This window comes from Esox lucius, chromosome 20, assembly GCF_011004845.1.
Source record: "Esox lucius isolate fEsoLuc1 chromosome 20, fEsoLuc1.pri, whole genome shotgun sequence".
Classification (NCBI taxonomy): Eukaryota; Metazoa; Chordata; class Actinopteri; order Esociformes; family Esocidae; genus Esox; species Esox lucius.
In genome coordinates, this window is record NC_047588.1 from 6,589,647 (window position 1) to 6,615,793 (window position 26,147).

The window sequence follows — 26,147 nt, forward strand, 5'->3', positions numbered from 1 at the left end:
CTCAAGAACTGCATTGCCCAAAATAACCACGTTGAATAATTTAAAAAGACATTTAGAGACATTCAAATTAATTTATTTGATCTCTCTCCTCCCTGTTACAGGGGGTGAAGACCTGTGCCTCACACAGAGAGATACAACCTGGAATCTGCTGATGTGCTGAAAAACAAAGCCAAAGAAAAGTCAGCCAACTGATCGTCGGAGAAGACGTGGAGGAGCTATCACTCATATTAACTGTGTCCAGGCCTCTGGACAGATAGAGGCACTCAGAGAAACAGAGAAACACGCTGTCTGACTACAGCCACATATGTATCTGGTTATCCTGTTATGATATACCATGACTGAATCTGTCTGACACTGTAAGTTACCAACGGACTTACGGGTGTAATCTATGTGTACGCAATTTCACAAAGGCACGCACAGCAAGCAGTTCCATCGGCAGAGTTCGAGTGGACACTCTCATTGTTTGAATGAAGAAGGACACATGGCATCGGTCTCACTAAGAGGAGAGCGATCGACGAACACGTCCTGAACCGTGACGGATGCGCCTCTGCGTTCGACGGCGTAAGAGCAGGGACGATTCAGACGGGCAACGCCGGAGCTAGATGAGCGACTGCAGATAGCGGGCTCTGGATCCACTGTTGGCGAGCTAGCGCGGGCAGAGCGTCTGGGGGCGGGGGTGTAGCACCATGAACCCCAGACAGAGCGGAGGAGGAGTGGAGGTCATGAAAACCCAGCCGGGAGGCCCGGAGCTAGGGGAGGAGGGGGACAAGGCCTTGGCCTATGACTGTGGTGTGTGCGGCCGCAGCTTCCCCTTCCAGAGCTCCCTGTCGCAGCACATGAGGAGACACACCGGCGCACGCCCTTACAAGTGCCCCTACTGCGACCACCGCGCTTCACAGAAGGGCAACCTCAAGGTCCACATCCGGAGTCACAAGCTGGGCACGCTCACTAGCCACCACCCCGAGGCGGAGGAGGAGGAGGAGGGGCCAGAGGAGGAAGGGGTGGGCTCGGGCGAAGTGGGCGTGTCGGAGGGCCTGGATGGAGGAACTAGCCCGACAAAGAGCAGCTCGGCGTGCAACGGGGTCGTCGAAGGGGGAGCCGGCTTGGGGGATGGCAGCGCGGGGAAGACGGGGGCGCGGGGCGCCAAACGGGAGAAGACGAGCCCGGAGCTGCGGCCGTACCGCTGCCGTCTGTGTGGGTACGAGACCCAGCGCGAGGACCAGCTCCTCAGTCACATCGAGAAGGTCCACATCACCGCCGACGCGGAGGACGAGCCGGGGAGCCGGGAGGCGGGGTCGACAGAGGGGGACGCGGGGAGTCAGGACCCGGACGGAGCCTTCCCCTGCGGGACGTGCGGTCAAGCCTTCACCCAGGCCTGGTTCCTCAAGTCCCACATGAAGAAACACGCTGGCCTCCTGGAGCACTGCTGTCGCGTGTGCGGCCGTCGCTTCAGGGAAGCCTGGTTCCTCAAGAGCCACATGAAGACCCACAGCGGCCCCAAGTCCTCCAGCCGGGCCAAGCCCAAGTCTGACTCCCAAGAGTCCCCGGCCACCATCAACGACGTGGCCCAAGACCCAGAGACCAATGCGACGTCATTGAACCCCTACCAGCTCTGCTCAAAGTGTGGAAACCTCTTCCACGACCGAGAGAGCCTCAGGGCCCACGAGATAGTCCACAGCCAGTCAAGGCAGCAGCAGAATCAGAAGAGACCCGGCGACGACCCCGTCTCCCCCCCTGCCAAATGGCGCCTCCTGGACTACCTCAGCCTCCGCCCCGCCGGAGAAGAGCCTCCCCGGGAGGAGGTGCGCTTGGGCATGAGGATCCCTGAACTAGACCCGGTGTGCAGCCACCAGGCCTGGCAGCTGGTCACACGAGGACGGGTTCTGGAGGCCACAGTGGGTGGAGGAGGGGAGGAGCCCCTGGTCGACGGCAACGTGGTCTACGAGAAGGAGAGCAGCCGCTACGTCCTGGAGGGCCAGGAGAGGGAGAGGCGCTCAGGGAGGCGCGTCAGCTGCAGCCACCACACTCCCCCCGGAGAACGCACCCCTGAGAGCCTGAGCGACTCAGAGTACCGCCCGTCCTCCCGCCAGGGTCGACGTTCCTCCTCGTCCCAGCAGAGCAGGTCCGCCGAGTGCTTCGAGTGCGGGAAGGTGTTCCGCAGCCGCCACCAGATGGTGGTCCACCAGCGGGTCCACCAGAGGCGGGATGGGGGCCGGGGGTCTGGGTCTGGCGGGGACAACAGGGCAGGTCGAGGAGGGGACCGCTGGGGCTCTACCAGTGACCCGGAGTCTGGGCCCCCCAGCAGGCCTAGCACCCCGGGGTACGGGGACTCCCCGCCGGCTTCTACCCTAGGAGAGGTGGCCTCCGAGGTGGGCGCCTCCAGTGCAGGCCCCCTGCCAGGTTAGTGAACGCACCTTGGTGGCTCGAGTAGTAAAAAGGTTTGTGGAATCCGTCCCGACCGCGAATGGACAACAGTTCTGACCGCAAGCTTTCTTTCAATGTGACCGCCTGTAGCAGGATGTAGACAAGGCAGTAGATACGTTTTTAAGGCTTATTCCTCAAATGATGCCCAATCTGAATGAATAAAGCCAAGAAAGAGAAGTACTAGGTTAAATATGCTCCAGCAGCTGGTGATTGGTAGCAAGTCTATTTACTGTTTTTAAATGTTATTTTAAGTAAGCTAACAACACATTCTTAGTTCGTGGTCATTGACCTGGGGGCAATTTGGGTTATCTGTCTTGCTCAAGGATTTTTTTTAAATTTTAACTTGGGAACTAAAACAGGCATACATTTGTTAGCTGGCCCTACAAGCCAGATTGCTAGGCTACCTTGCTCTCACTGGCCAACATCTGTTGATGAGATCCCTATTGTGATTCCTGTTCTTCAGTATGAAGTGGGGACAGGAGACGCCCTGTGGTGACAGAGGGAACTGCTCCGCTTCTGTTTCTGAGAACATTTACACAAACAACATGATATATCACGTCAGGTCATTACTCTCATTTGCTTTCCAAGCCACTGTTAAGAAAACAACAAGACGGCTGACAAAAGAATAGCATGATGAGAGTAGACGGCTGGTTTGATGAAAGCGTGCTTTTCAAAGTTACATTACAATGGCAGTCGGAATGTTCGGAATGCCGATAATTTTTTCACCCCTTCTGGCCAATAAACAGTGAAAGAAAAAAAGGATTGTTGTGATGAACATATAAATCGTCAGTGATTTATGATTAAATATTGCTTGCTATGCATGTTTTCTTTTCAGCACCTCCAGGTATTTGAGTGGGCGTCTGTGTCAGCAGTAAATAATGTCTTAGCTTATCGCGTTTTCATCGATAGTCAAAAATCCGAGCTTAGTCCTCCACTCTTTTCCCTGGTGGTTTAAAATGTCAAAAAAAGAAGCAGCTTTTTCTTTGGGCTCGAGCTGTGTGCTATTTCAGCTCTTCCTGTCTCAGGAAACCCCCCCGTCCCCGTCCCCCACCCCACTATTATCTGTGTGAATATGTTTATGCTTTTCTTTTTTATTTCTCTGCTGTGAAAAATCTCCCTGCTTTTCTTCAACTTCAGCTGTCAACCTAAGAGAGGTTGAATATTTAAAAGGAAGAAGAACTAGAGTGAACGAGAAAAACCCAAACTAAGTGTTTGCCCTTAAAAGAAACACTTTTCCAGCCATGTCTGCTGTGAACTTCCTGTTTGTCATACAATTACTAACTCCTCACACAGAAGCATACTCATTTTCAGTTGGTATGCAGAGAGGAACTTAATGATACATTTTTTGATTATCCTTTAGAATAGATATGAGTCACTTTTGTGGTGGTGGGGGGCCCCGAAAAATGGGAATCCGTCATGCAGGGTTAGGGTTACAGCTATGGGTTACAGCATACCCACACCCAGAATATTTACATTTTTAAGAACTGAGATTGAGTGAATAGACTGACTGAAAAAATAGTGACAGTGATATGATTGCTAGATGTTTAGATATCAGGTTGCTAAAGATCCTTTAACAGTCATATTGCAGATGCACATATTACATCTTTATAATTTCCCATCCCTGTAAGGGCCAAGAGCCTATGTGTGACAACTCTGAATAGCTGTCTTACTGTAAGCTGAATGAGGCAGGTGTCTGCATATGATCACAAAACAGTCAGAAGGAAACTAGATTCAGTTGTATATTCTGAACCATCAGAGAGTAGTCTGGATCTAGAGATGTGCACTGCAGCCCAATCTGCATGTTTTGCTGACAGAACCTGAGACAGCACTTCCACACATTTGTGACCAGGCTACTGAGAGCTGGAGGACATTTTAAGGTCACAGTGATGTGTTCCGAGCAAGGAGTCCATCTCCCTCACGGCAATTGGCTTAGAACCAAACCCACGTTCGTTAGGTCGCAGAACAGCCAACAACGTTTTGAAACGTTCCCAGACCGAAAACGTAAAGGAGATTCCCTGCTGAGCAAAACTGTTTGAAAGCATCTTTTCAACCTGCAATACGTATTTTTAATATCTTGCCCAAACAGGGTCCCTTGTTGAACAAGTCCAGGTATTCAGTCTTCTTTTTGACTAGTTTATTTTAAGCTTTATTGAAGTGAGTCCTGGTCGTGGCGGCGGTGGCTGTCTTACCACAGTGTCAGATGGACAGGTAATGGAAGCTGATGGGATGTCCTTTGCTCTAGCTCTGACCTCTGCTTCTGCTAGCTGGTTACCTAATCCCAGATGATTCCCCCTGTCCTGCTCCTCACCACTCGGGGATGTATTTGATGTTATTTATAGATAGACTCCTAATGGACACACACACATACTCTGGGGATGTGCACAAACACACACACACGCACATGCATTTGCTCCCATGTAAGCACATAAGTTCACTTTCACAGCCTTTCTTAGCTCTCTGACAGCTGAGCCAGTCAAGTCGCTCACGTCACCGTTTCAAAGTGTCAAAGGTGTGTCGGTCACAGATGCATTGTAGCTGGGGAAGAAATGCTCCTAAACCATCCAGTTGGCTAAACACAGTAGCTAATATCTAACAAGAAAGCATCCACCTTAGGACAAACGTCGAATACAAACGATGTCAAACATCACGCGATTGGGTGGTTGCAGTTGCAGTCGTTCCATATACGGTTAGGTTAGGTTAGCTCTTGACAACATGACACCCTGTCCATCACTCATAACAGTCCAGTAGATGAGTGACCCACACTACCTGCACGTTAAGTAGGATGTCAGGTGTCTTAAATCTCCTGCGACAGACGGGGCCAGTGCGAGCAAGATCCCATTCTCCGTTCCGAGCTCACCTTACTGGATGCCCGGCTTATGCACGCGAGGGGGAGGAGCTACAGGTTCAAACTTGACCGTCTTCAGTTCTGGGTGGGGAGGGGAGGGGAGGGGAGGAGGGGGGAATGTCAGTCTTCCCAGCCAGTGGTTGTTTATATCAGATGGATAGTATTCTCCCCTGTGGTTCACTTCTTGGCAGTAGGCGTAGTTATGGCAACTCTGTGGGAACCAGAGCACACACACACACACACACACACACACAGATACACACACACACACAGATACACACACACACCGTTCAAAAGTTTGGGGTCACTTAGAAATGTCCTTATTTTTGAAAGAAATAAAAGATAAATAATAATATTTATAATAATAATAATGAAATGTGTCCATTGAAATATTATGAAATTTATCAGAAATACAGTGTAGACATTGTTAATGTTGTAAATGACTATTGTGATTTTGTTATGTTTGTTATATCTACATAGGCGTACAGAGGCCCATTATCAGCAACCATTACTCCCGTTTTCTAATGGAACCTTGTGTTTGCTAATCCAAGTATTTCATTTTAAAAGGTTAATTGATCATTAGAGAACCATTTTGCAATTATGTTAGCACAATTAAAAACTGTTATGCTGATTAAAGAAGCAATAAAACTGTTCTTTTGACTAGTTGAGTATCTGGAGCATCAGCACTTGTAGGTTCGATTACAGACTCATAATGACCAGAAACAAATAACTTTCTTCTGAAACTCGTCAGTCAATTCTTGTTTTGAGAAGCGAAGGCTATTCCGCGTGTCAAATTGCTGTAGTACTCCCTTCACAGATCAGTGCAAACTGGTTCTAACCAGAATAGAGAGGAGTGGGAGGCCCCAGTGCACAACTGAGCCGGAGGAAAAACATTAGAATGTCTATTTTGTGAAACAGGAGCCTCACAGGTCCTCAACTGGAAGCTTTATTAAATAGTTCCTGCAAAACACCAGTCTCAACATCAACAGTGAAGAGGTGACTCCAGGATGCTGGCCTTCTAGGCAGAGTTGCAAAGAAAAACCCATATCTCAGATTGGCCAGTAAAAAGAAAAGATGGGCAAAGGATCACAGACACTGGGACAGAATAAGAACGTAAAAGTGTTATGGACAGACAAGTTTGAGATGATCGGATCACAAAAACAAACATTTGTGATATGCTGATCAAATGAAAAGATGCTGGAGTAGTGCTTGACACCATCTGTCAAGCATGGTGGACGCAATGTGATGGTCTTGGGTTGATTTGTTGTTTGTAAAGTGGGAGATTTGTACGCGGTAAAAGGCATCTTGAAGTGGGAAGGCTATCACTCCATTTTGCAACGCCATGCCATGGTGAATGTGAATGGTGCTTTATTGGAGCCAATTTCCTCCTAGAACAGGAAAATGACCAAAAACACATCTTCAAACTGTGCAAGAACTATTTATGGAAGAAGTCAGCTGGCATTCTGTCAATAACAGAGTGGCCTGCACAGTCACCGGATCGCTACCAATCCATCTTGTGGGAGGTCCTTCATGAAGCATGGGGTGAAATCTCTTCAGATAACCTCAACAAAATGACAACTTGAATGCTAAAGCTCTGTAAAGCTGTAATTGCTGTAATAGTTTGAAGGACACAATATCTCAATATTTCAAACTAATTTACTGTATGTTTTCATGGAAAATAAGGAGTGACCCCAAAATTTTGAATGGCAGTGTACACACTAGCCTCCTGCTCAACCCTGGTTGGGTGTTAGGCATTGCAGTGTGTGGACAACAGAGAAGCCAAATTAAAAGCAGATGGCGGTGGCAGGGTCTAAATGAGAAGTGGAAACAGTCATGTTCGTGCCTGCCTGTCTGTGTGTGTGTGTGTCTGTGTTTGTGTGTGGGTGCGTGTGTGTGTCCGTGTATCTGTGTGTGTGTCTGTGTGTATGTGTGTGTGTGTTCATCTGTGTCAGTGGCCAAAGGAGGCCATGTATACATCAGAAGGTGCTGAGTGTGGACACACAACATTCTTTGTGGGCCTCAGGAAGTGTTACTGAATGTGTGTATATTCCTGTGATAGGGAGGGTTAAGTAGGGGTGGGAGGTGGTGATCAATGTTCTCTAACTGTGGGCGGCTTTATGTTTGCATTCATGTTTGTTTGATAGATGGCGTGGGGAAGGAACTGTGATCAAACAGTCGCCTCTCTTCTGCGAATGTTCTGCCTTTTTTTCCATCATCCCCTTTCACCCTCAAAGAGCACTGCGCCATCATGTGGCAAACCTGAAGAACTGCACTCTGGAGACCTGTTAAGTCAATGAGAAGAAACTGAATTACATTTGCCTAATAAAAGCATTCATCTGGGCTTGGAAAGGCAGTACTTCAATTCACTCAGTCCAGTTTTCCAGATTTTAGAATCCATGAGGATGCAGTCCTTCAGGCGTTCCAATACCTCTCACATGGGACTGAAAGGCGATTTTATACATTTCCTGATTAATTATATTTGCTTTTTACCCTCATAGTTCCTAGAAGACAGCCTTTTGTGACGTGTGCAGCACTGCATGTGAATCAGTGTGTTTGTAATGTTGGGTTTTTGTTGTGTATATCTAAATCAACACTGCTCCCTTGTGGTCAAAAAGGAGAACAACACTCTCTGTGTAATATTTTCCCACTATTTTTACATATAGAATTATTGTCAGCTAAATAATTCTGTAGGCAAATCGATGTTATGCATGGAACGTTCATAATCGGTTTCTAGAATGTTTTAGGGAAGTTACCACTTTCCATTTTGTTTTGTATTTCACAGATGAAAAACCCTACATCTGCAGCCTTTGTGACTTTGTCAGCGCCGAGTCTTCAGCCTTCCTGTCCCACCTCCGTCTCCAGCACACCAGTGACGGCCGACCCAACCCCTCCCCCAGCCCCACCCCTAGCCCCGCCCCCAGCTCCGAAGCCCCCAGTGGCTTCCCCAAGCTAAAGAAGGCCCTTCTCCACGGGCTTCCCCAAACCTCTGCCCCCCACCCTTACCTATCAGCCCGGCCGCCAAGAGAAAAACGTCCCTCCGAGAGCTGCTCGCCCACCGACCCCCACCGCGCCGTCCCTCTGGACCTGTGCGTTAGGGCCGAGGGCCTCAGGGGCCCGGCCTCCGCGGCTCCTCAGCAGAAGTCGCTGGCCAGCCACAAGTGCTCCTACTGTTCCCACACCACCCGTTACCCGGAGGTGTTGTGGATGCACCAGGCGATCGCCCACCGCATCAACAGCAGCACCCTGGCCCCCAAATGGGCCCTCCTGAGGAACGGCTTGAAGGGCCACCGCGAGGGCTCTTCCACCAAGAGACGCACAGGGCCTCCGCCCTCCCTGGATGGGAAGGAGTGTCCCCCGTTAGCCCCTGTGGCACGCACCCCCCGAACGCGGCCCCCCACGTGGAAGAAAGACGGCGGGGACAGGGCGGCCGGCCAACCCTGCACCTCGTCCTCCTCAAGGGCGTTGTCCTCCTCCTTGTCGGGCCCACAGAGTGGCAGGCCTCCCCGTCCAGGCAGCGTCAGGCCGAGAGGAAAAGCCGAGGAGAACCGCGCCCAGGGTTCCCGTTCCAACTCCAGGCCCAGGGTGGAGATTTACCCGCGAGGGGGTTCCTCAACTGGCTCACTGGAGAAGAGCACCGCGGCCAGGGCACCGCGGCGTTCCTCAGCCCCCGGCCACGCCATCGGAGGGACCAGGTACGTTCTGCCTCAGGAGGGCCTGGGCTTCATGCTAGCCAGCAAACACAGCCTCGCCGAGTACAGCCAAGCCAAGAGCTCCCCGCCGCCAAAGACCAGCGTCCCCCAGTCCCAGCCTCGCATCCAGCCTCCGGCCAAATCCGGGGCCGAGCGCTCTGCCCACAGCGATGACACAGCGTCGGCTCAGGCCCGGAGAGCCTCTCCCTCGCAGCCGTCCAGAGGAGCCAACCAGGTGACGTCCACGTCGTCTCCCTCATCATCGGGCCACCGTGGCGAGGTGAAACAGCAGGAGGCGCGAGCCGCCGAGGCCACAGAGGCGCCCATGGACATCCTGAGCTTCTTGAAGAACTGCAACACCCATGACCTGGCCACCCTCTACCACCGCTGGGGGGCCACCAACCCCCTGCTGGACCCCACAGGTACCAGACAGTCTCGGCCTTTAGCCTTTTAACAATAAGAAAAGAGTTTACACACAGAGCAGTTTTGTCACAGGACGCGGGTGAGAAAGAACGATTAGGATTAACACGGTAATGTCTGTTGTTAGGCTGTCGTTTTGACCACCATTTTACTTAAGCTTTCTTGTCAAATCGCTGCACCCTAAGGGTTCTTAACAGTTAGCCTTTTTTCGACTTTTAACGTAACGGTCCGTCTTTCTCTGTTGTTACGCGAACAGGCTCTCAGTGCCGTGTTAGTGCAGAAGGGTCCACCTAGAGAATGAATGAGTGCGTGATGATGAACATGCGTTAGTGTGATGTGTTTGGAGGAAAGGCCAGATGCCGTGAGATGTTGAGCATCCCTTTTTTCAGCTTGGTGATTGACAGCTCATATCACATAAAGGACGAGCGCCACCTGCCAGGCGCTTCCAGTGGGTTTCGCCCCTACGGTGGTCAGAACACACACATGCACGTACATGAGCGCATTAGTACACACACAGGCTTAGATGTACACACGGGACACACAGTACAGAGGAACAGACACACACAACATCTGGCATTAGATGACTGATGGACAGGCCGACCGGCCAATCTGACAGGAGCATGAATAATGAAAGTGAGATGCCTTAAATCAGCGCTGGGTTTTTGTGTGTGTCCTGACAGTGTCAGAACGTGTGTGTGTGTGTATGAGCACTCAAGGTACCTCATTTGGAATAAAGGCAGAATCTGGGTCAGTTTGTCTTATAACAGTCAATACAAAGATAGGGCAGAGGTGGGTCTTCCCTCTATCATGTCAGCAACTGGTTCAAAACTCCGGCTGACGAAACACCCGCAGACCCAGAGAAGGAAAGCAAAGAACCAGCGTGAGAAAAAAAAGAGAGACAGAAAGTTGGACACTGAGCGAGAACAAGAGATAGGAGAAAGACGTAGGCCAAGTGTTTAGAAACGTTTGTGTGTTTAATGTTAACTGTTTGTTTTGTGACTTTTACTTCACTTGCTTTGCCAGTGTTAGCATGTTTCCCAAACCAATACTCTGAATGAATTGAACTTACAGAGAGACACACACGGAGACAGACACAAAAAGAGAGCAAGACTAGGGGAGTGGGAGGGGAAAGAGAAAAACACTGGAAAAAGAGACAGAGGCAGATAGAAAGCGGGAGGAAGGGAGACAGGGGAAAATATTTGAAAAGAAACAGAGACCCTTTTCGAGGCCAAGAGAGAGAGGGGGAGGGAGAGAGAGAGAGAGAGGGAGAGAGAGAGAGAGAGAGGGAGATAGAGAGAGAGGGAGAGAGAGAGGGGGAGAGAGAGAGAGAGAGGGAGAGAGAGAGAGAGAGAGGGAGAGAGAGGGAGAGAGAGGGAGAGAGAGAGAGGGAGAGAGAGAGAGAGCGAGAGGGAGAGAGAGAGGGAGAGAGAGAGGGAGAGGGAGAGAGAGAGGGAGAGAGAGAGAGAGAGGGAGAGAGAGAGGGAGAGAGAGAGAGAGAGGGAGAGAGAGAGGGAGAGAGAGAGGGAGAGGGAGAGAGAGAGGGAGAGAGAGAGAGAGAGAGAGAGAGAGAGGGAGAGAGAGAGGGAGAGAGAGAGAGAGAGGGAGAGAGAGCGAGGACACGACACGATCATTAACCCAGGAGGAGCAGCTGCTTTGGAAATGGTCATTACTGAAACATCCCCGTTTCCTGCTGTGTATTCCGCCGCTGCTTTCCTAAGGTCAAGTGGGCCTGCTTAACACACCCAGCTGCCAGGCTTCCATCCCGCCCATTGGAAGAAAACAGCCCGGGAGGCAGACACATGACACCGCTGTCACCCGTCCAGGAGGATACCGTCACGCCTCGCCTTAGCCCTTTGAGTCAGATTCTATAAAGTGACCTTTTTTGGAGAAAGCCGGGCTCCATGTTGGTCTGCGTGTCCGCCCGTGCATTAATGTGTTTAGCCCAGCTCGCTTGTCTTACATTAGTGTCTCTTGGCGGGGTGGAGGGGGGGGGCTAGCGGGTCTGGCTCCGGATGGTTCCGGAGGCCGGGGCAAGGTTAGATCTGCCAGAGACGCTCTCAGTCACCTGTCACCCGCTCCAACCGGCGGGCATCACGGCCCAGGTAAGAGGAGAGGCCGGCCTCGGAACTCACCCGCTCTGTTGCGCGCGCCCCCCGGGTTTTTTTTCTTCTGAGGGTTGTGGGAGTGCGGGGCCGTCCGAGAGGAGAGGTCGTAGAGTGGGGCTAGGGGGAGGGGCGTAGGCCAATGACGTATCGGGTCGGTCTGTCTTATCTTCTTGCTGTCTCCCTGCATTGTACATCACCGGGTGACACGCCAATGCCCTTTCATCTTCCCCCTTCAGCTCACGTGCACATGCCTGAAAACAAACACACACACTCGTTCTCTCTCTCTCTCTCTCTCTCGCTCAAACATACACACACCTGACATGTGACACGCTGGCTGGGCGACGGAGCGGGCACATCACAGCCGGGGCGTTTTAATTGGCTGTAATTTATGCTGTGGCTGTGTAGCTCTGTGTGTCTGCCTGTCAGTGCCTGAGATGATGCTGTGTGACAGCTGCAGTCCAGCCCCTCAAGCTAGCCTCCATAATGACACATTAGACATACTAATGATGCTTCGCTCTCCCTACTCTCTCTGTGCTGAACTAGAAATGAAGCTTCCTCTGTCCAGACAGGCTGGAGATGAAGCCAGCTCTCTATAGGCACAGAGTAAAAATAAAGCTTTGCTCTTCTTACTTTACTGAATGAAAGATGAAGCTGGGTCTCGCTATGATTTTAAACTAGAGATAAAGCTAGCTCTCGCTATGCTAGTAAACTAGTGATGAAGCTAACTCTCGCTATGTTAGTAAACTAGAGATGAAGCTAGCTCTCGCTATGCTAGTAAACTAGAGATGAAGCTAGCTCTTGCTATGCTAGTAAACTAGAGATGAAGCTAGCTCTCCCTATGCTAGTAAACTAGAGATGAAGCTAGGTCTCGCTATGCTAGTAAACTAGAGATGAAGCTAGCTCTTGCTATGCTAGTAAACTAGAGATGAAGCTAGCTCTCCCTATGCTAGTAAACTAGAGATGAAGCTAGCTCTCGCTATGCTAGTAAACTAGAGATGAAGCTAGCTCTCGCTATGCTAGTAAACTAGTGATGAAGCTAGCTCTCGCTATGCTAGTAAACTAGTGATGAAGCTAGCTCTCTCTACGATACTAAACAGGAGATTAAGCTAGCTCTCTTTACACCACTGAAATTTAGCTGAAGCTGAAATAGAAATAAAGTTACCCCCCCCCCTCCCCCCATAGAATGTAGAGGTTAGTATGATTTTATAGTTTGTCAACTTTCAGACAAATCGGTAAAAACTATACATTTACCAACATGTTGGCCTAGTATTTTACTTATATCTACTCTAATTCTCTCTACTCCAGATCCAGTCTGACCGTGTCTGTGTAAGGCCCTGTATGCGCTTCATCTAACAATTTCCTGACATCATCCATCTCTGCTTATTTATTTCAGTCTTCAGGGCCCAATTTGACAAATGTCCTCTCTGTATCCACTAGGATTAAATTAATACAATTCAACTGACTAGAACAGGGATTCAATGGCTGAAGTTTGAATCAATGAACGGTAGTTACATGTTCAGTGTCATTTTTCATTTTCTCCGGATCCCTAAATCTTACATAACCACACTTTCCCCTGATACTGTCTGCTCCAAAATGTCTCCTGTACTGTTCACAGCATTTTGTGTTGGGATTTGAACCCGTGTTACTTTCTCCTGTGTTGTAGGGGTGCTGAGGTCTCTGGTTCGACAAGGAGAATACATCTGCCAAGAATGTGGGAAGAACTTCAGCCAGCCCAGCCACCTCCGTATACACATGAGATCCCACACGGGTAAATAGGGAATAACACACACACACACACACACACACACACACACACTGAACATAGTCACCTGACAGCATGATGTGTTCATTTCACGTTTCACTCATCCTTATTCACCAGCCGAACCTCTGATTGTGTCTCCTCCCCTGTCCTCTCATCTCTCCATCCCCCTCCTCCCTCCTCCTCATCTGTCCTCTCATCTCTCCATCCCCTCCTCCCTCCTCCTCCCCTGTCCTCTCATCTCTCCATCCCCCTCCTCCCTCCTCCTTACCTGTCCTCTCATCTCTCCATCCCCTCCTCCCTCCTCCTCCCCTGTCCTCTCATGTCTCCATCCCCTCCTCCCTCCCCTGTCCTCTCATCTCTCCATCCCCTCCTCCCTCCCCTGTCCTCTCATCTCTCCATCCCCTCCTCCTCCTCCCCTGTCCTCTCATCTCTCCATCCCCCTCCTCCCTCCTCCTCACCTGTCCTCTCATCTCTCAATCCCCTCCTCCCTCCTCCTCCCCTGTCCTCTCATCTCTCCATCCCCTCCTCCTCCTCCCCTGTCCTCTCATCTCTCCATCCCCCTCCTCCCTCCTCCTCCCCTGTCCTCTCATCTCTCCATCCCCCTCCTCCCTCCTCCTCACCTGTCCTCTCATCTCTCCATCCCCTCCTCCTCCTCCCCTGTCCTCTCATCTCTCCATCCCCTCCTCCTCCTCCCCTGTCCTCTCATCTCTCCATCCCCTCCTCCTCCCCTGTCCTCTCATCTCTCCATCCCCTCCTCCTCCTCCCCTGTCCTCTCATCTCTCCATCCCCTCCTCCTCCCTCCCTGTCCTCTCATCTCTCCGTCCCCCTCCTCCCTCCTCTCCCATCACGTCCGTCACCAGCATACTGCTGTAATAGTTGTAGACAGCCAGATAAGTGACTTCACTGTGGAGAGTGTGAATGATATGTGGCGTGGCCAGTGACTCTAAGTGACAGGGACCACATAGTAAAAGATGGAGAGGCGCCCCCAACCCCCAAGCGTACGCTGTAAACAAACAAACACACACACAAAAAGAGAGCTGTAATTAATGTTGTCACCTATGATTTTGTTCAGTGCAGACGTCCTCACGCGAAAGGCCAGTCACCCCGAGGCCTCCATTAGCATGTCTGTGTCATATTAAATCACTGGCTTCACTCCGCTAGGCCTCACCGTCTTCCAGCCGCATTCTGCTCGCGTAGTCTCTTTCCGGCTAACTGGTCGTCGCGGTTTTGGGTGGTGGCAGCGACTGGTCGAGATGCCGGCGAGAACATAGACTTCTTTTTTTCCCAACCCCCTGACTTTCCTTCTTTCCCACAGTGGTGTTTGATTATAACGGAGTCCAAGGTCCTGATGCTCAAACCACCTCCTCGGAAGCTCCCAAACAAGTACGTTGTTCCCCTCTATTCACATTGAGTTGCCCATTTCCCATGCTTGTGCACATTTTGCTGTGTGCATTTTGTGTGTGTGTGTGTTTATCCGTGTGTCTGCGATTTTGCACCTATATGCTCCTATCCTTATTGTTCTATATTCACTCTGTACTTTTCAATGAGACTTATGGGTTCTTCCGGAATAATCTATTTCCAGACTCTGTGCGTTCCCTGTTGTCAACAAGTTACCAGAGCCACAGATGGCCACGGTCCTCAATGTCTGTTCCTCTATAAAGGATGGGCTCTGAGAACACACAACATTTCTATTTTCACTCACTGGAAGTTTTCAGAGAGAGAGAGAGAGGGTCGGGCGTAGGTAAATCTCATCCGCTTTGACATTCGGGGAGAGCCAGGTCCGCAAGCCGCACCTCCATCTTAATGAATCACCCATCTGCAGATTTATCGCGACGTCGTGAATGATGGGAGCAGAAACAGCGTCGGGGTCCAATTAGATGTAGTGTTGGCGGTGCTTTACGGCGACGATAACCTTTAGTGTAATTTAGTGCACCACTCCCAATCCTGCCCCCCCCCGCAGGACCATGGCGCGGTGGAGGTGTCTCGCTTTCCACTCACGTGCCCGCCCCGCCCGATCGCCCGCCGCTGCTTTTAGATTCGCTGTGATTAATTGTGTCTTTTTCTGTTTTTATTTCCCCCCACTGCAATACAATGATGTATGATAACCACGCGTATTTTTCTGTTTCTTCTTCGGGGATGGGGGGGGGGCCGGGGCGGAGGGAGTCATTTGTTTCCCCCCGTTTGATATTCCTCCATTTATCAAAATGATAATTAGGTGCAATTAAATGGCAATCTCATTTGTTTTGCTCAGGTGTGTTTCTGCTTGTTTGTGCGATGGCGTCAGAGCCGTTGTGGGTCGCTCTAATTAACCGAGGGAGTGGTTGGGGGGGGTTAGCTGATTGAGGTAACGAGAGAGGGTTAGAGTGAAAAAACAAGGGACAGAGAGCGGGGGGGGGGGGGGGTATCGTTTGGCGTCAATGAGCCGTGGCCCTATTACACACGTCAGGCTTTTCACACGAGTTCTAGTTGACTAGGGAGGAGGAAAGTTAACTTCAGAAGTCTGTTGCCATGGTGTTTCATGGCGTGTTTGTGTGTAATCCACTGTAGCGCTTTCTCAGTTATTCCCAGGTACGGTTTATGCGATTTTATGTGCAGTCCCACATACGGGTGCTGGTCATAAAATTAGAATATCATCAAAAAGTTGATTTATTTTAGTAATTCCATTCAAAAAGTGAAACCTTTTCATTACACACAGACTGATATATTTCAAATGTTTATTTCTTTTAATTGTGATGATTATAACTGACAACTAATGAAAATCTCAAATTCAGTATCTCCAAAAATTTGAATATTACTTAAGACCAATACAAAAAAAATATTTTTAGAAATGTTGGCCAACTGAAAAGTATGAACATGAATAGTATGAGCATGTACAGCACTCAATACTTAGTTGGGGCTCCTTTTGCCTGAATTACTGCAGCAATGCGGCGTGGCATGGAGTCAATCAGTCTGTGGCACTGCTCAGGTGTTATGAGAGCCCAGGTTGCTCTGATAGTGGCCTTCAGCTCTTCTGCATTGTTGGGTCTGGTGTATCGCATCTTCCTCTTCACAATACCCCATAGATTTTCTGTAGGGTTAAGGTCAGGCGAGTTTGCTGGCCAATTAAGAACAGGGATACCATGGTCCTTAAACCAGGTACTGGTAGCTTTAGCACTGTGTGCAGGTGCCAAGTCCTGTTGGAAAATGAAATCTGTATCTCCATAAAGTTGGTCAGCAGCAGGAAGCATGAAGTGCTCTAAAACTTCCTGGTAGACGGCTGCGTTGACCTTGGACCTCAGAAAACACAGTGGACCAACACCAGCAGATGACATGGCACCCCAAACCATCACTGACTGTGGAAACTTTACACTGGACTTCAAGCACCGTGGATTCTGTGCCTCTCCTCTCTTCCTCCAGACTCTGGGACCTTGATTTCCAAAGGAAATGCAAAATTGACTTTCATCAGAGAACATAACTTTGGACCACTCAGCAGCAGTCCAGTCCTTTTTGTCTTTAGCCCAGGCGAGACGCTTCTGACGCTGTGTCTTGTTAAAGAGTGGCTTGACACAAGGAATTCGACAGCTGAAACCCATGTCTTGCATATGACTGTGCGTGGTGGTTCTTGAAGCACTGACTCCAGCTGCAGTCCACTCTTTGTGAATCTCCCCCACATTTTTGAATGGGTTTTGTTTCACAATCCTCTCCAGGGTGCGGTTATCCCTATTGCTTGTACACTTTTTTTGACCACATCTTTTCCTTCCCTTCGCCTCTCTATTAATGTGCTTGGTCACAGAGCTCTGTGAACAGCCAGCCTCTTGAGCTATGACCTTTTGTGTCTTGCCCTCCTTGTGCAAGGTGTCAATGGTCGTCTTTTGGACAGCTGTCAAGTCAGCAGTCTTCCCCATGATTGTGTTGCCTACAGAACTAGACTGAGAGACCATTTAAAGGCCTTTGCAGGTGTTTTTGGTTAATTAGCTGATTAGAGTGTGGCACCAGGTGTCTTCAATATTGAACCTTTTCACAATATTCAAATTTTCTGAGATACTGAAGTTTTCATTAGTTGTCAGTTATAATCATCAAAATTAAAAAAACACTTGAAATATATCAGTCTGTGTGGAATGAATGTATACATTATACAAGTTTCACTTTTTGAATGGAATTACTGAAATAAATCAACTTTTTGATTATATTCTAATTCTAATGACCAGCACCTGTATATCCCTAAGTTCTGCCACCTGTTAACCTCTCTGCCCTCGATGTGACCTTTGACCCATGTGTGAACTTTGTGTGTGTCCCGCAGGGGAGAGACCATTCTGCTTCTGCCTCTGCCCGTACGGAGCCTATCAGAAAGGGGACCTAAAGACCCACGTCCAGAGCATCCACCATGTGCCCTTTTGACGACGGCCAGTAACCTGATGACAGGCCACCGAGAATGGGCCGAGAGGAGGAAGAGGAGGAGGGGGGTCTGGTCGTCTACCACCGTCAACCCAGCACGACTGTCCCCGGTCCTGGATGAAAACAGAGACCCAACTCTCCCCCGCCACCGAATTCCTTCCACATTCCCAAACCCTCCCCAAAGATGTCTGAGGGGCCCTAATCCTGTGTCAGTGTGACAGCGAGGTCAACTCACCCCTATTCCCTTGAATTCACTTTATTGACCTCTAGGGCTTTTAGAATAACAATTTCCCAGGATTATTTGAAATGTGTATATAAAAAAAAGAGAATTAAATGGATTTTGAGGAGAAAAATCGGGACACTGTTCAACCAACTGATGTTTTTTTTTTCTCTGGCAAGAGCGGCATAGTGACATATTCACAGCATTCAGTTTTACCCAGTTGTTTTTGGTAGTTTATTTAGGGGGTGATTGAATGGGTTTGTACATTCCTCAGGACGCTAGTTCCATAAAAAAAACACAGGATGGACGAAACAGGACCGGGCAGCCACTCTCTGCAGGACATGATTTTCAGCTTACTACACACAACTCATCCCCACAACTGAAGCAAATGTGACTGAAACTGTGTGCGTGTGTGTGCATTTGTTTGTGTGTGTTTGTTTGTGCACTCAACAAAAGGATTCCTTAAGGGTTCCTCTGCAACAGAAGTGCCTGGTTGAAACTTTTGGCTCCAGGTAGATGACTGGCTTTGTCTGCACATTGTGTCAAGTTGTGACTGCACAGGCGTGTCTTTTCTAACCTGTACCACTGAGTCTGGTGTGAGTGGCATGAGTGAAGTGTCCACTCCTCTGCCTGACTCCAAGTCTGTTTGGCCGGCCATTAAAACCAGAGGAGGGAGAGAAATGGAAGGGGCTAATGGTCGTGGTTAGAGTAGGTGCCCTCTTTACTGCTCATTAAAAAGATTGTGCGTTTTTAATGGGGGGGCATTAACGAGCGTGCGGTTTTAACGACCATTCAATTACTGTCCATTTAACGGGACGGTGGGGGTGGGGCCTTTTCTGATCCGTCTGATCTGAGCGCAGTTCTCCAACGACACCCACACCTCCGACCTCAAATTAGACCACTTAGAGATCCTCCCAGCGTGTGGAAATTGTTCCGGCTGGTGCAGGTTCACCCCCATACTACTCTATTTGCATGGGAGCGCGTTTCTCAAAGCTATTCCTCCTAAAAGCTAGTCCGCACAACAGCAGCCTTTTGGTTTGTTTTTAGGTAGGTTTGAAGCCATGTGAACCCCCTGTGAAATTACATTTCTCATGTGGATAGCACGAAGCGGAGAGAGAAGTCAGAGATAGAGAGAGAGAGAGAGAGGATTAATTTAGGCCATGAGGATGGTGAGAAGTGGAGACATTTCGAGAGGTCAGGCTTTCGGGAATCGCATATGAATCTGCTGTTTTGTTTTCGGGTTCTTGCGGAGCCATCGCTGCTTTGCGTGTGCGCCGCTTAGGGCTTATGTGTGTATATTTGTGTTTCACCCCTTCCTATTTACTTCTACCTGTATATTAGTCCCTGTAGGTGCTTCCCATACTACCTCCTTTTGCAATAAGGTTTTTTTGATTTTTGGATGGCCTGGTGTGAAGTGTACTCCAAAGCCATTCTTGTTTACTGTATGAATTCTAAAAGGGTTTCTGTAATGAAACCCTCATGAAATGTCTCCTGGGTTCATAGTCGTATCATGCCTATGTTGAATAAGGTTGCGAAAATAAGTCCCTGAGTTCCATTCATTAGAACCAGAACTATCTGAAACGGAAAAAAAAAAAATGTGTGTCCAGATGGGCCTTCCAGGTGGGCCTTCCAGATGGGCCTTCCCGTTTCAGTCAGCTTACCTCCGTTTGCTACCTAATGAACACAACCCAGGTAAGGTGATGCTTTCTAATAAGTAATTGCTGTTTTGGTGCACGGACAGTGTTCATTCAGGAAGGCAGACAATGTCAGTCTGTATTTTTATGAGAATGGCCATGTCAATCCTGTCGCACAGTAAATGACAAATGTCACAGTGAATAAGGTAGTAGTGAGAAAGACTGTGAGTCATTACCTGTTCAGAATATCTAGCAGGGTAGGGGGGGTTAAAGATGAATTTATTGGCATGGTATATAATATTGTACATAGCGTCTATTTTAAGAGCTCAGTAGTAGTTTTCCAAGACGTGTAGATGAAACTATTTCTGTATCAGTTGGATGTTATGGCTGATGGAATATACATACAATCAAGTGAGCTTAAATATCTGAAGCCTCGCATACCGTATGTGTACATTGAAGATGAGCATAGTCGAATACTTGAAACGGATAATATAGCCTACCAAGTAGTGTGCCCTTAATTATTAGTGCCCTTAATACCAATGTTGTACAGAATTCCCTTTAACATTAACTCCTAGAAAAATATGAATTTGTATTCCTAAGTGTGACTTAGCAAATATGAACAGACCAAGCAGTAGTGCGAGAGCAGTGGGATTCGACATTGTTTCCGAATGTGTGTGTGTGTGTGTGTTTCAATCCTACCAAACCCTTTATTACAGCGTTAGAAACCAAAAGGCATTGCCAGTGCTCTTAGTCTAGGTTACTGCTTTAACACTTCATCCTTTTCATTTAGTCATTGGTGAAGGTGGTCCAGTTTAAAGTCACCTCTGGTAACTGCTTTTATTCCATTGTTATAGACATTGTCATGTTTTTTTCATTAAATCTAATTTGCTATGTGTTTTTGTTGAACATTTGGTTTGTATTACACGGCTTAGATCGGTTTTCCCATGAAGGGTGTGTTTAGTAAATATTTTAAAGTGTTATTAGTACATCTTTGCTAAATATTAGGATTTGTCCCGTAAATAGTTACCCCCCCCCCCCCCAAGAACTTGGCGGGTGTTAATCTTTCAATTGGTTGGGTTTTTAACAATGCCTCTTAAGTTGTTTATGTTTCTGTTTGCTTTTAATTAGTAATGAAGTCCATTGCCCTGGTCCCTTAGATGATATTATTGGAAATGTATTTGGTTGATATCTGTATTTATTATCATTTACAATGTTCAGAGCAGAAGTAAACAAGACTTATTTTATTTCATTTATTGCTGTTTTGTTTTTCTACTCTGAAGCTTTCAAGCCGCCACCAACGAGAGCGCTCTACTTTGTCTGAGGCCTTCTCAGTTCTGTCACAGTTTGGTACAACGAAAATGTCACGTCATCACGTTCACATTAAAAAAACCACCAATATGGCACCTGTTGACTCTATTTTCTCTGTCTTTTACTTTGTCTTCCAAATGCCATAGAACTAACATAACGCTTAGTTATTGAGAATGAGGAGAGCGACGAAAATACTCTCTGTAATATCAGTATATTTTTTTAATTAAAGTGTATTTTTGTCTTTTAAGTGTGTTGTAAACTGGCCACTGAAAGCAAAGGAAATGGTCTTCTGATGCAGCATAGGTCTAGAGACATAGCAGATACACATTAATGCTTTTCATTATATTCCTAACTATTTACTGTTTTTGTACAGTTAGGTCCGGAAATAATTGGACTCTGACACAAGTTTTGTTGTTTTGGCTGTTACCAAAATATATTCAAGTTACAGTTAAATAATGAATATGGGCTTAAAGTGCAGTCTCTCAGCTTAGACCTTTTTGAGTGTATTCACATCCAAATTGGAGGAAAGGTTTTGTGAATTACAGCTCTTTAATATGTAGCTCATTCTTTTTCAAGGGACCCTAAAGTAATTGGACAATTGACTCAAAAGCTGTTTCATGGACAGGGCTATTGTAGGCTTTTACTTTATTATTTCTTCATCAATTAAGCAGGTAAAAGGTCTGGAGTTGATTCCAGGTGTGGCATTCACATTTGGAAGCTGTTACTGTGAACCCACAACATGTAAAAGGAGCTCTCAGTGGAAGTGAAACAGGCCATCCTTAGGCTTAAATATATCAGAGAAAACAGGAACATTAGGAGTGGCCAAATCAACAGTTTGGTACATTCTGAGAAAAAAAAAGAATGCACTGGTGAGATCTGCAACACAAAAAGGCCTGGACGTCCATGGAAGGCAACAGTGGTGGATGATCGTAGGATCCTTTCCATGGTAAAGAAAAACCCCTTCCCTTCAGAGCAAATACAGAGGGTTCACCACAAGGTGTAAACCATTCATAAGCCTCAAGAATTGAAGTCCAGATTAGACTTTGCTAAAAAAAACAACTAAAAAAGCCAGCCACATTTTGGAACATATTTCTTGGGACAGGTGAGACCAGAATGATGGGAAGAAAAAACTATGGAGAAGGCTTGGTAAAGCTTTCCATAGTAAAGAAAAACCCCTTCACAACAGTCAGCCAAGTGAACATCACTTTCCAGGAGGTAGGCATATCATTACCCAAGTCAACCATAAAGAGAAGACTTCACAAGAGCAAAGGCTTGGAACGGCTCATGATTCGAAGCATCCCACATCATCTGTAAAACATGGTGGAGGCAGTGTGATGGCATGCCCATGCATGGCTTCTTATGGCACTGGGTCACTAGTGTTTATTGATGATGTGACAGAAGACAGAAGTAGCCAGATGAATTCTGAAGTGTATAGGGATATATTGTCTGCTCAGATTCAGCAAAATTCAGTGACTTTGATTGAATGGTGCTTCACTTTACAGATAGACAATGCGAAAGCCAGTTTTTTAAGAAGTGAAATATTCTGCAATGGCCGAGTCAATCATTTGATCTCAACAAGCATGCAATTCACTTGCTGAAGACAAAATGCAGAAAGACACACAAACAAACTACAACTGAACACAGCTGTAGTAAAAGTTTGACAAAGCATCACAAAGAAGGAAACCCGGCGTGTGGTGATTTCCATGCGTTCCAGACTTCAAGCAGTCATTGCCTGAAAGAATTCTCGACAAAAAAATAACATTTTATTCATGATTGTGTTAATTTGTCCAGTTACATCTGAGCCACTGAAATAAGAGGACTGTGCATGAAAATGGTTGCAATTCCTAAACATTTCATAGAATATTTCGGTTCAGCCCCTTGAATTAAAGCTCAAGGTTTGCACTTCAATTACAACTCGGCTGTTTCATTTCAAATCCATTGTGGTGGCTTACAGAGCCAAGATTATGAAAATTGTGTCAGTGTCCAATTATATCCGGACCTAACTGTATATGTACACAGGATTAACAGGCAAGGATCAAACAGGTCTGGTTAGACAACGCTTTTTTGGTACCTTTGGTTTGGCAGTTTAAAATACATAATCAGTCGACCCTTTCAAACTATTCTAAAATATAAGGATTATATGCGGATGAAAACATCAAAAGTCTTCATTGTTGTCCTGTAACTTAATATTCAGTGGGTCTTTTTCTTCAAAACAGTTTTTTTGCCAGACCGCATAAGCGGTCAGACAGACAGATTGACTGACTGACTACCACATGTTAAATAGCGTAGTGGTTAGAGAAGCGGACTTATGAATGATAGGTCCCGAGTTTGTATCTCCTTGCAGGCAAAGTGAAGTACACGTTATGAATTATTCCGTATAGGCGAAAACTTTGCTGACTAAAACCGTCAGTGTCTGGATTATAGTAAGCCTGGAATAAAACAGTTTACGGTCATATTGCGACTGTTTCTGGTGGATTTTCGAAGTATGCATCCGTGCATGCGTTTTGGGTCAGGATAGACAAACACATTTGCTGGCTTCAACATAACGTAGTTACGTTAGCCTTAACTGAAAATGTATACGGTTATATTGCGACTCTTTCTGGCATGGAAAAGTTAATCTTCAGTCTCTCAAGCAATTGCTCAATTCTTATGATTATTCCTTGGAAGTTAGTAGATACTAGTAAGACTATTACTGGCTAAAGCAATACAGTTCATAGACGCTATGATGGAGGTAAACTTAATAAGAAATGTTAGTCGGTTTAACACAATCCTCAATGGAGTCTAGCGACTGCTGAAACATGTAATGTCGTGGCGTAGTCGTTAAAGACAGTGCCTCTCGTGGAAGACCTAAATTCGTATCTATTGAGAGCAACGATATTTATTAATTATTTCTGGTAGATTCTACGATTCTCTCATCTTTTCACTTGATGAAAAAGGTGGCTATAGTCACCTTTGTTGATAGTAATTGTGTAAATGTCATTCACGAATGAAAGAAAGAAGTACGTTGTTTTGCCATAAAAGAAAGAAACATGTTCTCATGCCATGTAATGCAATAGCTTTGGCAGACTCGCTAACAATTGCTTGATTCTTATGACTATTCCAGTAAGTTAGTAGATACCGGTAAAGCTTATTACTGGCTAATACGCTGTTAAAACAGCCAGTGGCAAACACCATACAGAGACGCTATTTGTGTTGGAGGTAAACTTAGTAAGAACCGTTAGTCAGTTTAACTGTATCAATGTCATTTTAAGTCAATGTCATTGATTTTGTAATGAAAAACAAACTGTGGCAGATCTTAAATAGCGGGAGTGCTGACGGATGGCAGGTAGGCAGAATGGTCAGACACAGACCCGGAGTGTCTTGTCCATATCCTCCAGCTGTTGTCTGGATCATAAACCACTGAACATGTAGCATCCATTTGAGTGATGCTTTGGCAGCTGCAAGGGACATTCAGGTCCTTCAAGACCATCCTACCAACAGTAATACAGCCAACCACTCTTTCAGTAGGAGACGATACAATCAGTCAACCACTCTGTCAGTAGGAGATGATACAGTCAGTCAACCACTGTGTGAGTAGATTATACAGTCAGTCAACCACTGTGAGTAGTAGATTATACTGTCGGCCAACCATTCTCTCAGTAGTAGATTATACAGTCAGCCAACCATTCTGTCAGTAGGAGATAATACAGTCAGTCAACCACTCTGTCAGTAGGAGATGATACAGTCAGTCAACCACTCTGTCAGTAGTAGATTATACAGTCAGTCAACCACTATATCAGTAGTAGATTATACTGTCAGCCAACCCATCACTCAGTAATAGATTATACAGTCAGCCAACCATTCTGTCAGTAGGAGATGATACAGTCAGTCAACTCCTCCATCAGACAATGTTACAGTCTGTCGACCACTCTGTCAGTAGTAGATGATACAGTCAGTCAACCACTCTGTCAGTACGAGATGATACAGTCAGTCAACCATGCAGTCAGTAGTAGGTGATACAGTCAGTCAACCACCCAGTCAGTAGTAGATGATACAGTCAGTCAACCATGCAGTCAGTAATAGATGATACAGTCAACAGTCAACCATGCAGTCAGTAGTAAATGATACAGTCAGTAAACCATACCCTAAGTAGTAGATGATACAGTCAGTAAACCATACCCTAAGTAGTAGATGATACAGTCAGTCAAACACACCATCAGTAGTAGATGGCACAGTCAACAGTCAACCATGCAGTCAGTAGTAGATGATACAGTCAGTAAACCATACCATAAGTAGTAGATGATACAGTCAGTCAAACACACCATCAGTAGTAGATGGCACAGTCAACAGTCAATCACACTATCAGATGTTTATAATACAGTCAGCCAACCACCCCGTCAGTAGTAGATGATAAAGTCAGTCAACTACTCCATCAGTAATAAATATTACAGTCATTCAACCACTCCATGAGTAGTAGATCATGCAGTCATTCAAACACACAATCGGTAGGAAATGATACAGTCAGCCCACAAAATTAACTACGTCTTGTCAGACCTCTGCCTCCTTTTAAACCACTGTCCATATTTCAGAAACCGAAAATACAGTAAAACTGGTGTAGAAGCCTATAGTTTCTTTGCGCTTGTTAATGCATTATTCAAAAGACTGCCAACAAGCCAGCCAAAGATAGCCAAGTCATCTGAACAAATCACCCTTTTCCCTAGCAACCCTGTTGGTCAAGACTGCCAGATATTGAAGTTCATTAACATATAATATGTTACTATATAACAAAATGATTTTCAAAAATCACTTAAAATTACCAATAAATTCCAAATTCACAGGATCAATTCATCTATGCTCCCTCACGATGCCACAGCAACCACAGAATGGCCTTTACTCATCGCCACGACGCCACAGCAAGTGCGGGAGAGTCAAAGATCAAGACGCGTGCCCTCTGATGCTCACCTTACCGGGCCTTTGGGTACCGGATTCAAACTTGTGCTTGTGGTGGAGCTCTTGAATTCGACACTCATCTATAAATATATTATTCAATAGCTTTGAGCTTGAATTCCATTTCTGAAATTGGCCTGCCTAGTTAGGGCCATGTCCAGCTCACGATGATCAGAAGTCTACTCCCACCTGCCTGGTCCAGCGAGGAAAATCCCACCGCCTGGGACTCTGCGGATTCGCTCCTCCTACTTGGCCAGTCCCTTTCATGGTCTAGCCTGTGACTGACTGTGTGCTTTGAGACCCGCCTGACTGATGGACTGACTGAGCGTTGAGTGACAGGTTTTCCTGGAGAACATGGCACATGACGTTAATGCCAGCGAGGCCCGTGGGCTGCTGAAAAAGACACTGAGACAGCAGCTGCCTGTCACTCTCCCCCTCGT

At 47.0% G+C, this 26,147-nt stretch overlaps 1 protein-coding gene across 2 annotated transcripts in view; it reads left to right on the top strand.

Moving 5' to 3' along the window:
- The window catches only part of znf516 (zinc finger protein 516), a 50,380-nt gene extending 29,496 nt beyond the window's left edge, over window positions 1–20,884 (top strand). For both annotated transcript variants that reach the window (XM_034288955.1, XM_034288956.1), the window contains exons 2-6: window positions 102–2,400; window positions 8,052–9,380; window positions 13,147–13,251; window positions 14,561–14,628; window positions 17,525–20,884. In XM_034288955.1, coding sequence (XP_034144846.1) covers window positions 687–2,400; window positions 8,052–9,380; window positions 13,147–13,251; window positions 14,561–14,628; window positions 17,525–17,584 — 3,276 coding nt within the window. In that variant the 5' untranslated portion in view covers window positions 102–686 and the 3' untranslated portion in view covers window positions 17,585–20,884. The remainder of the gene's footprint in view (window positions 1–101; window positions 2,401–8,051; window positions 9,381–13,146; window positions 13,252–14,560; window positions 14,629–17,524) is intronic.
- The last annotated feature ends 5,263 nt before the right edge of the window (window positions 20,885–26,147 follow it).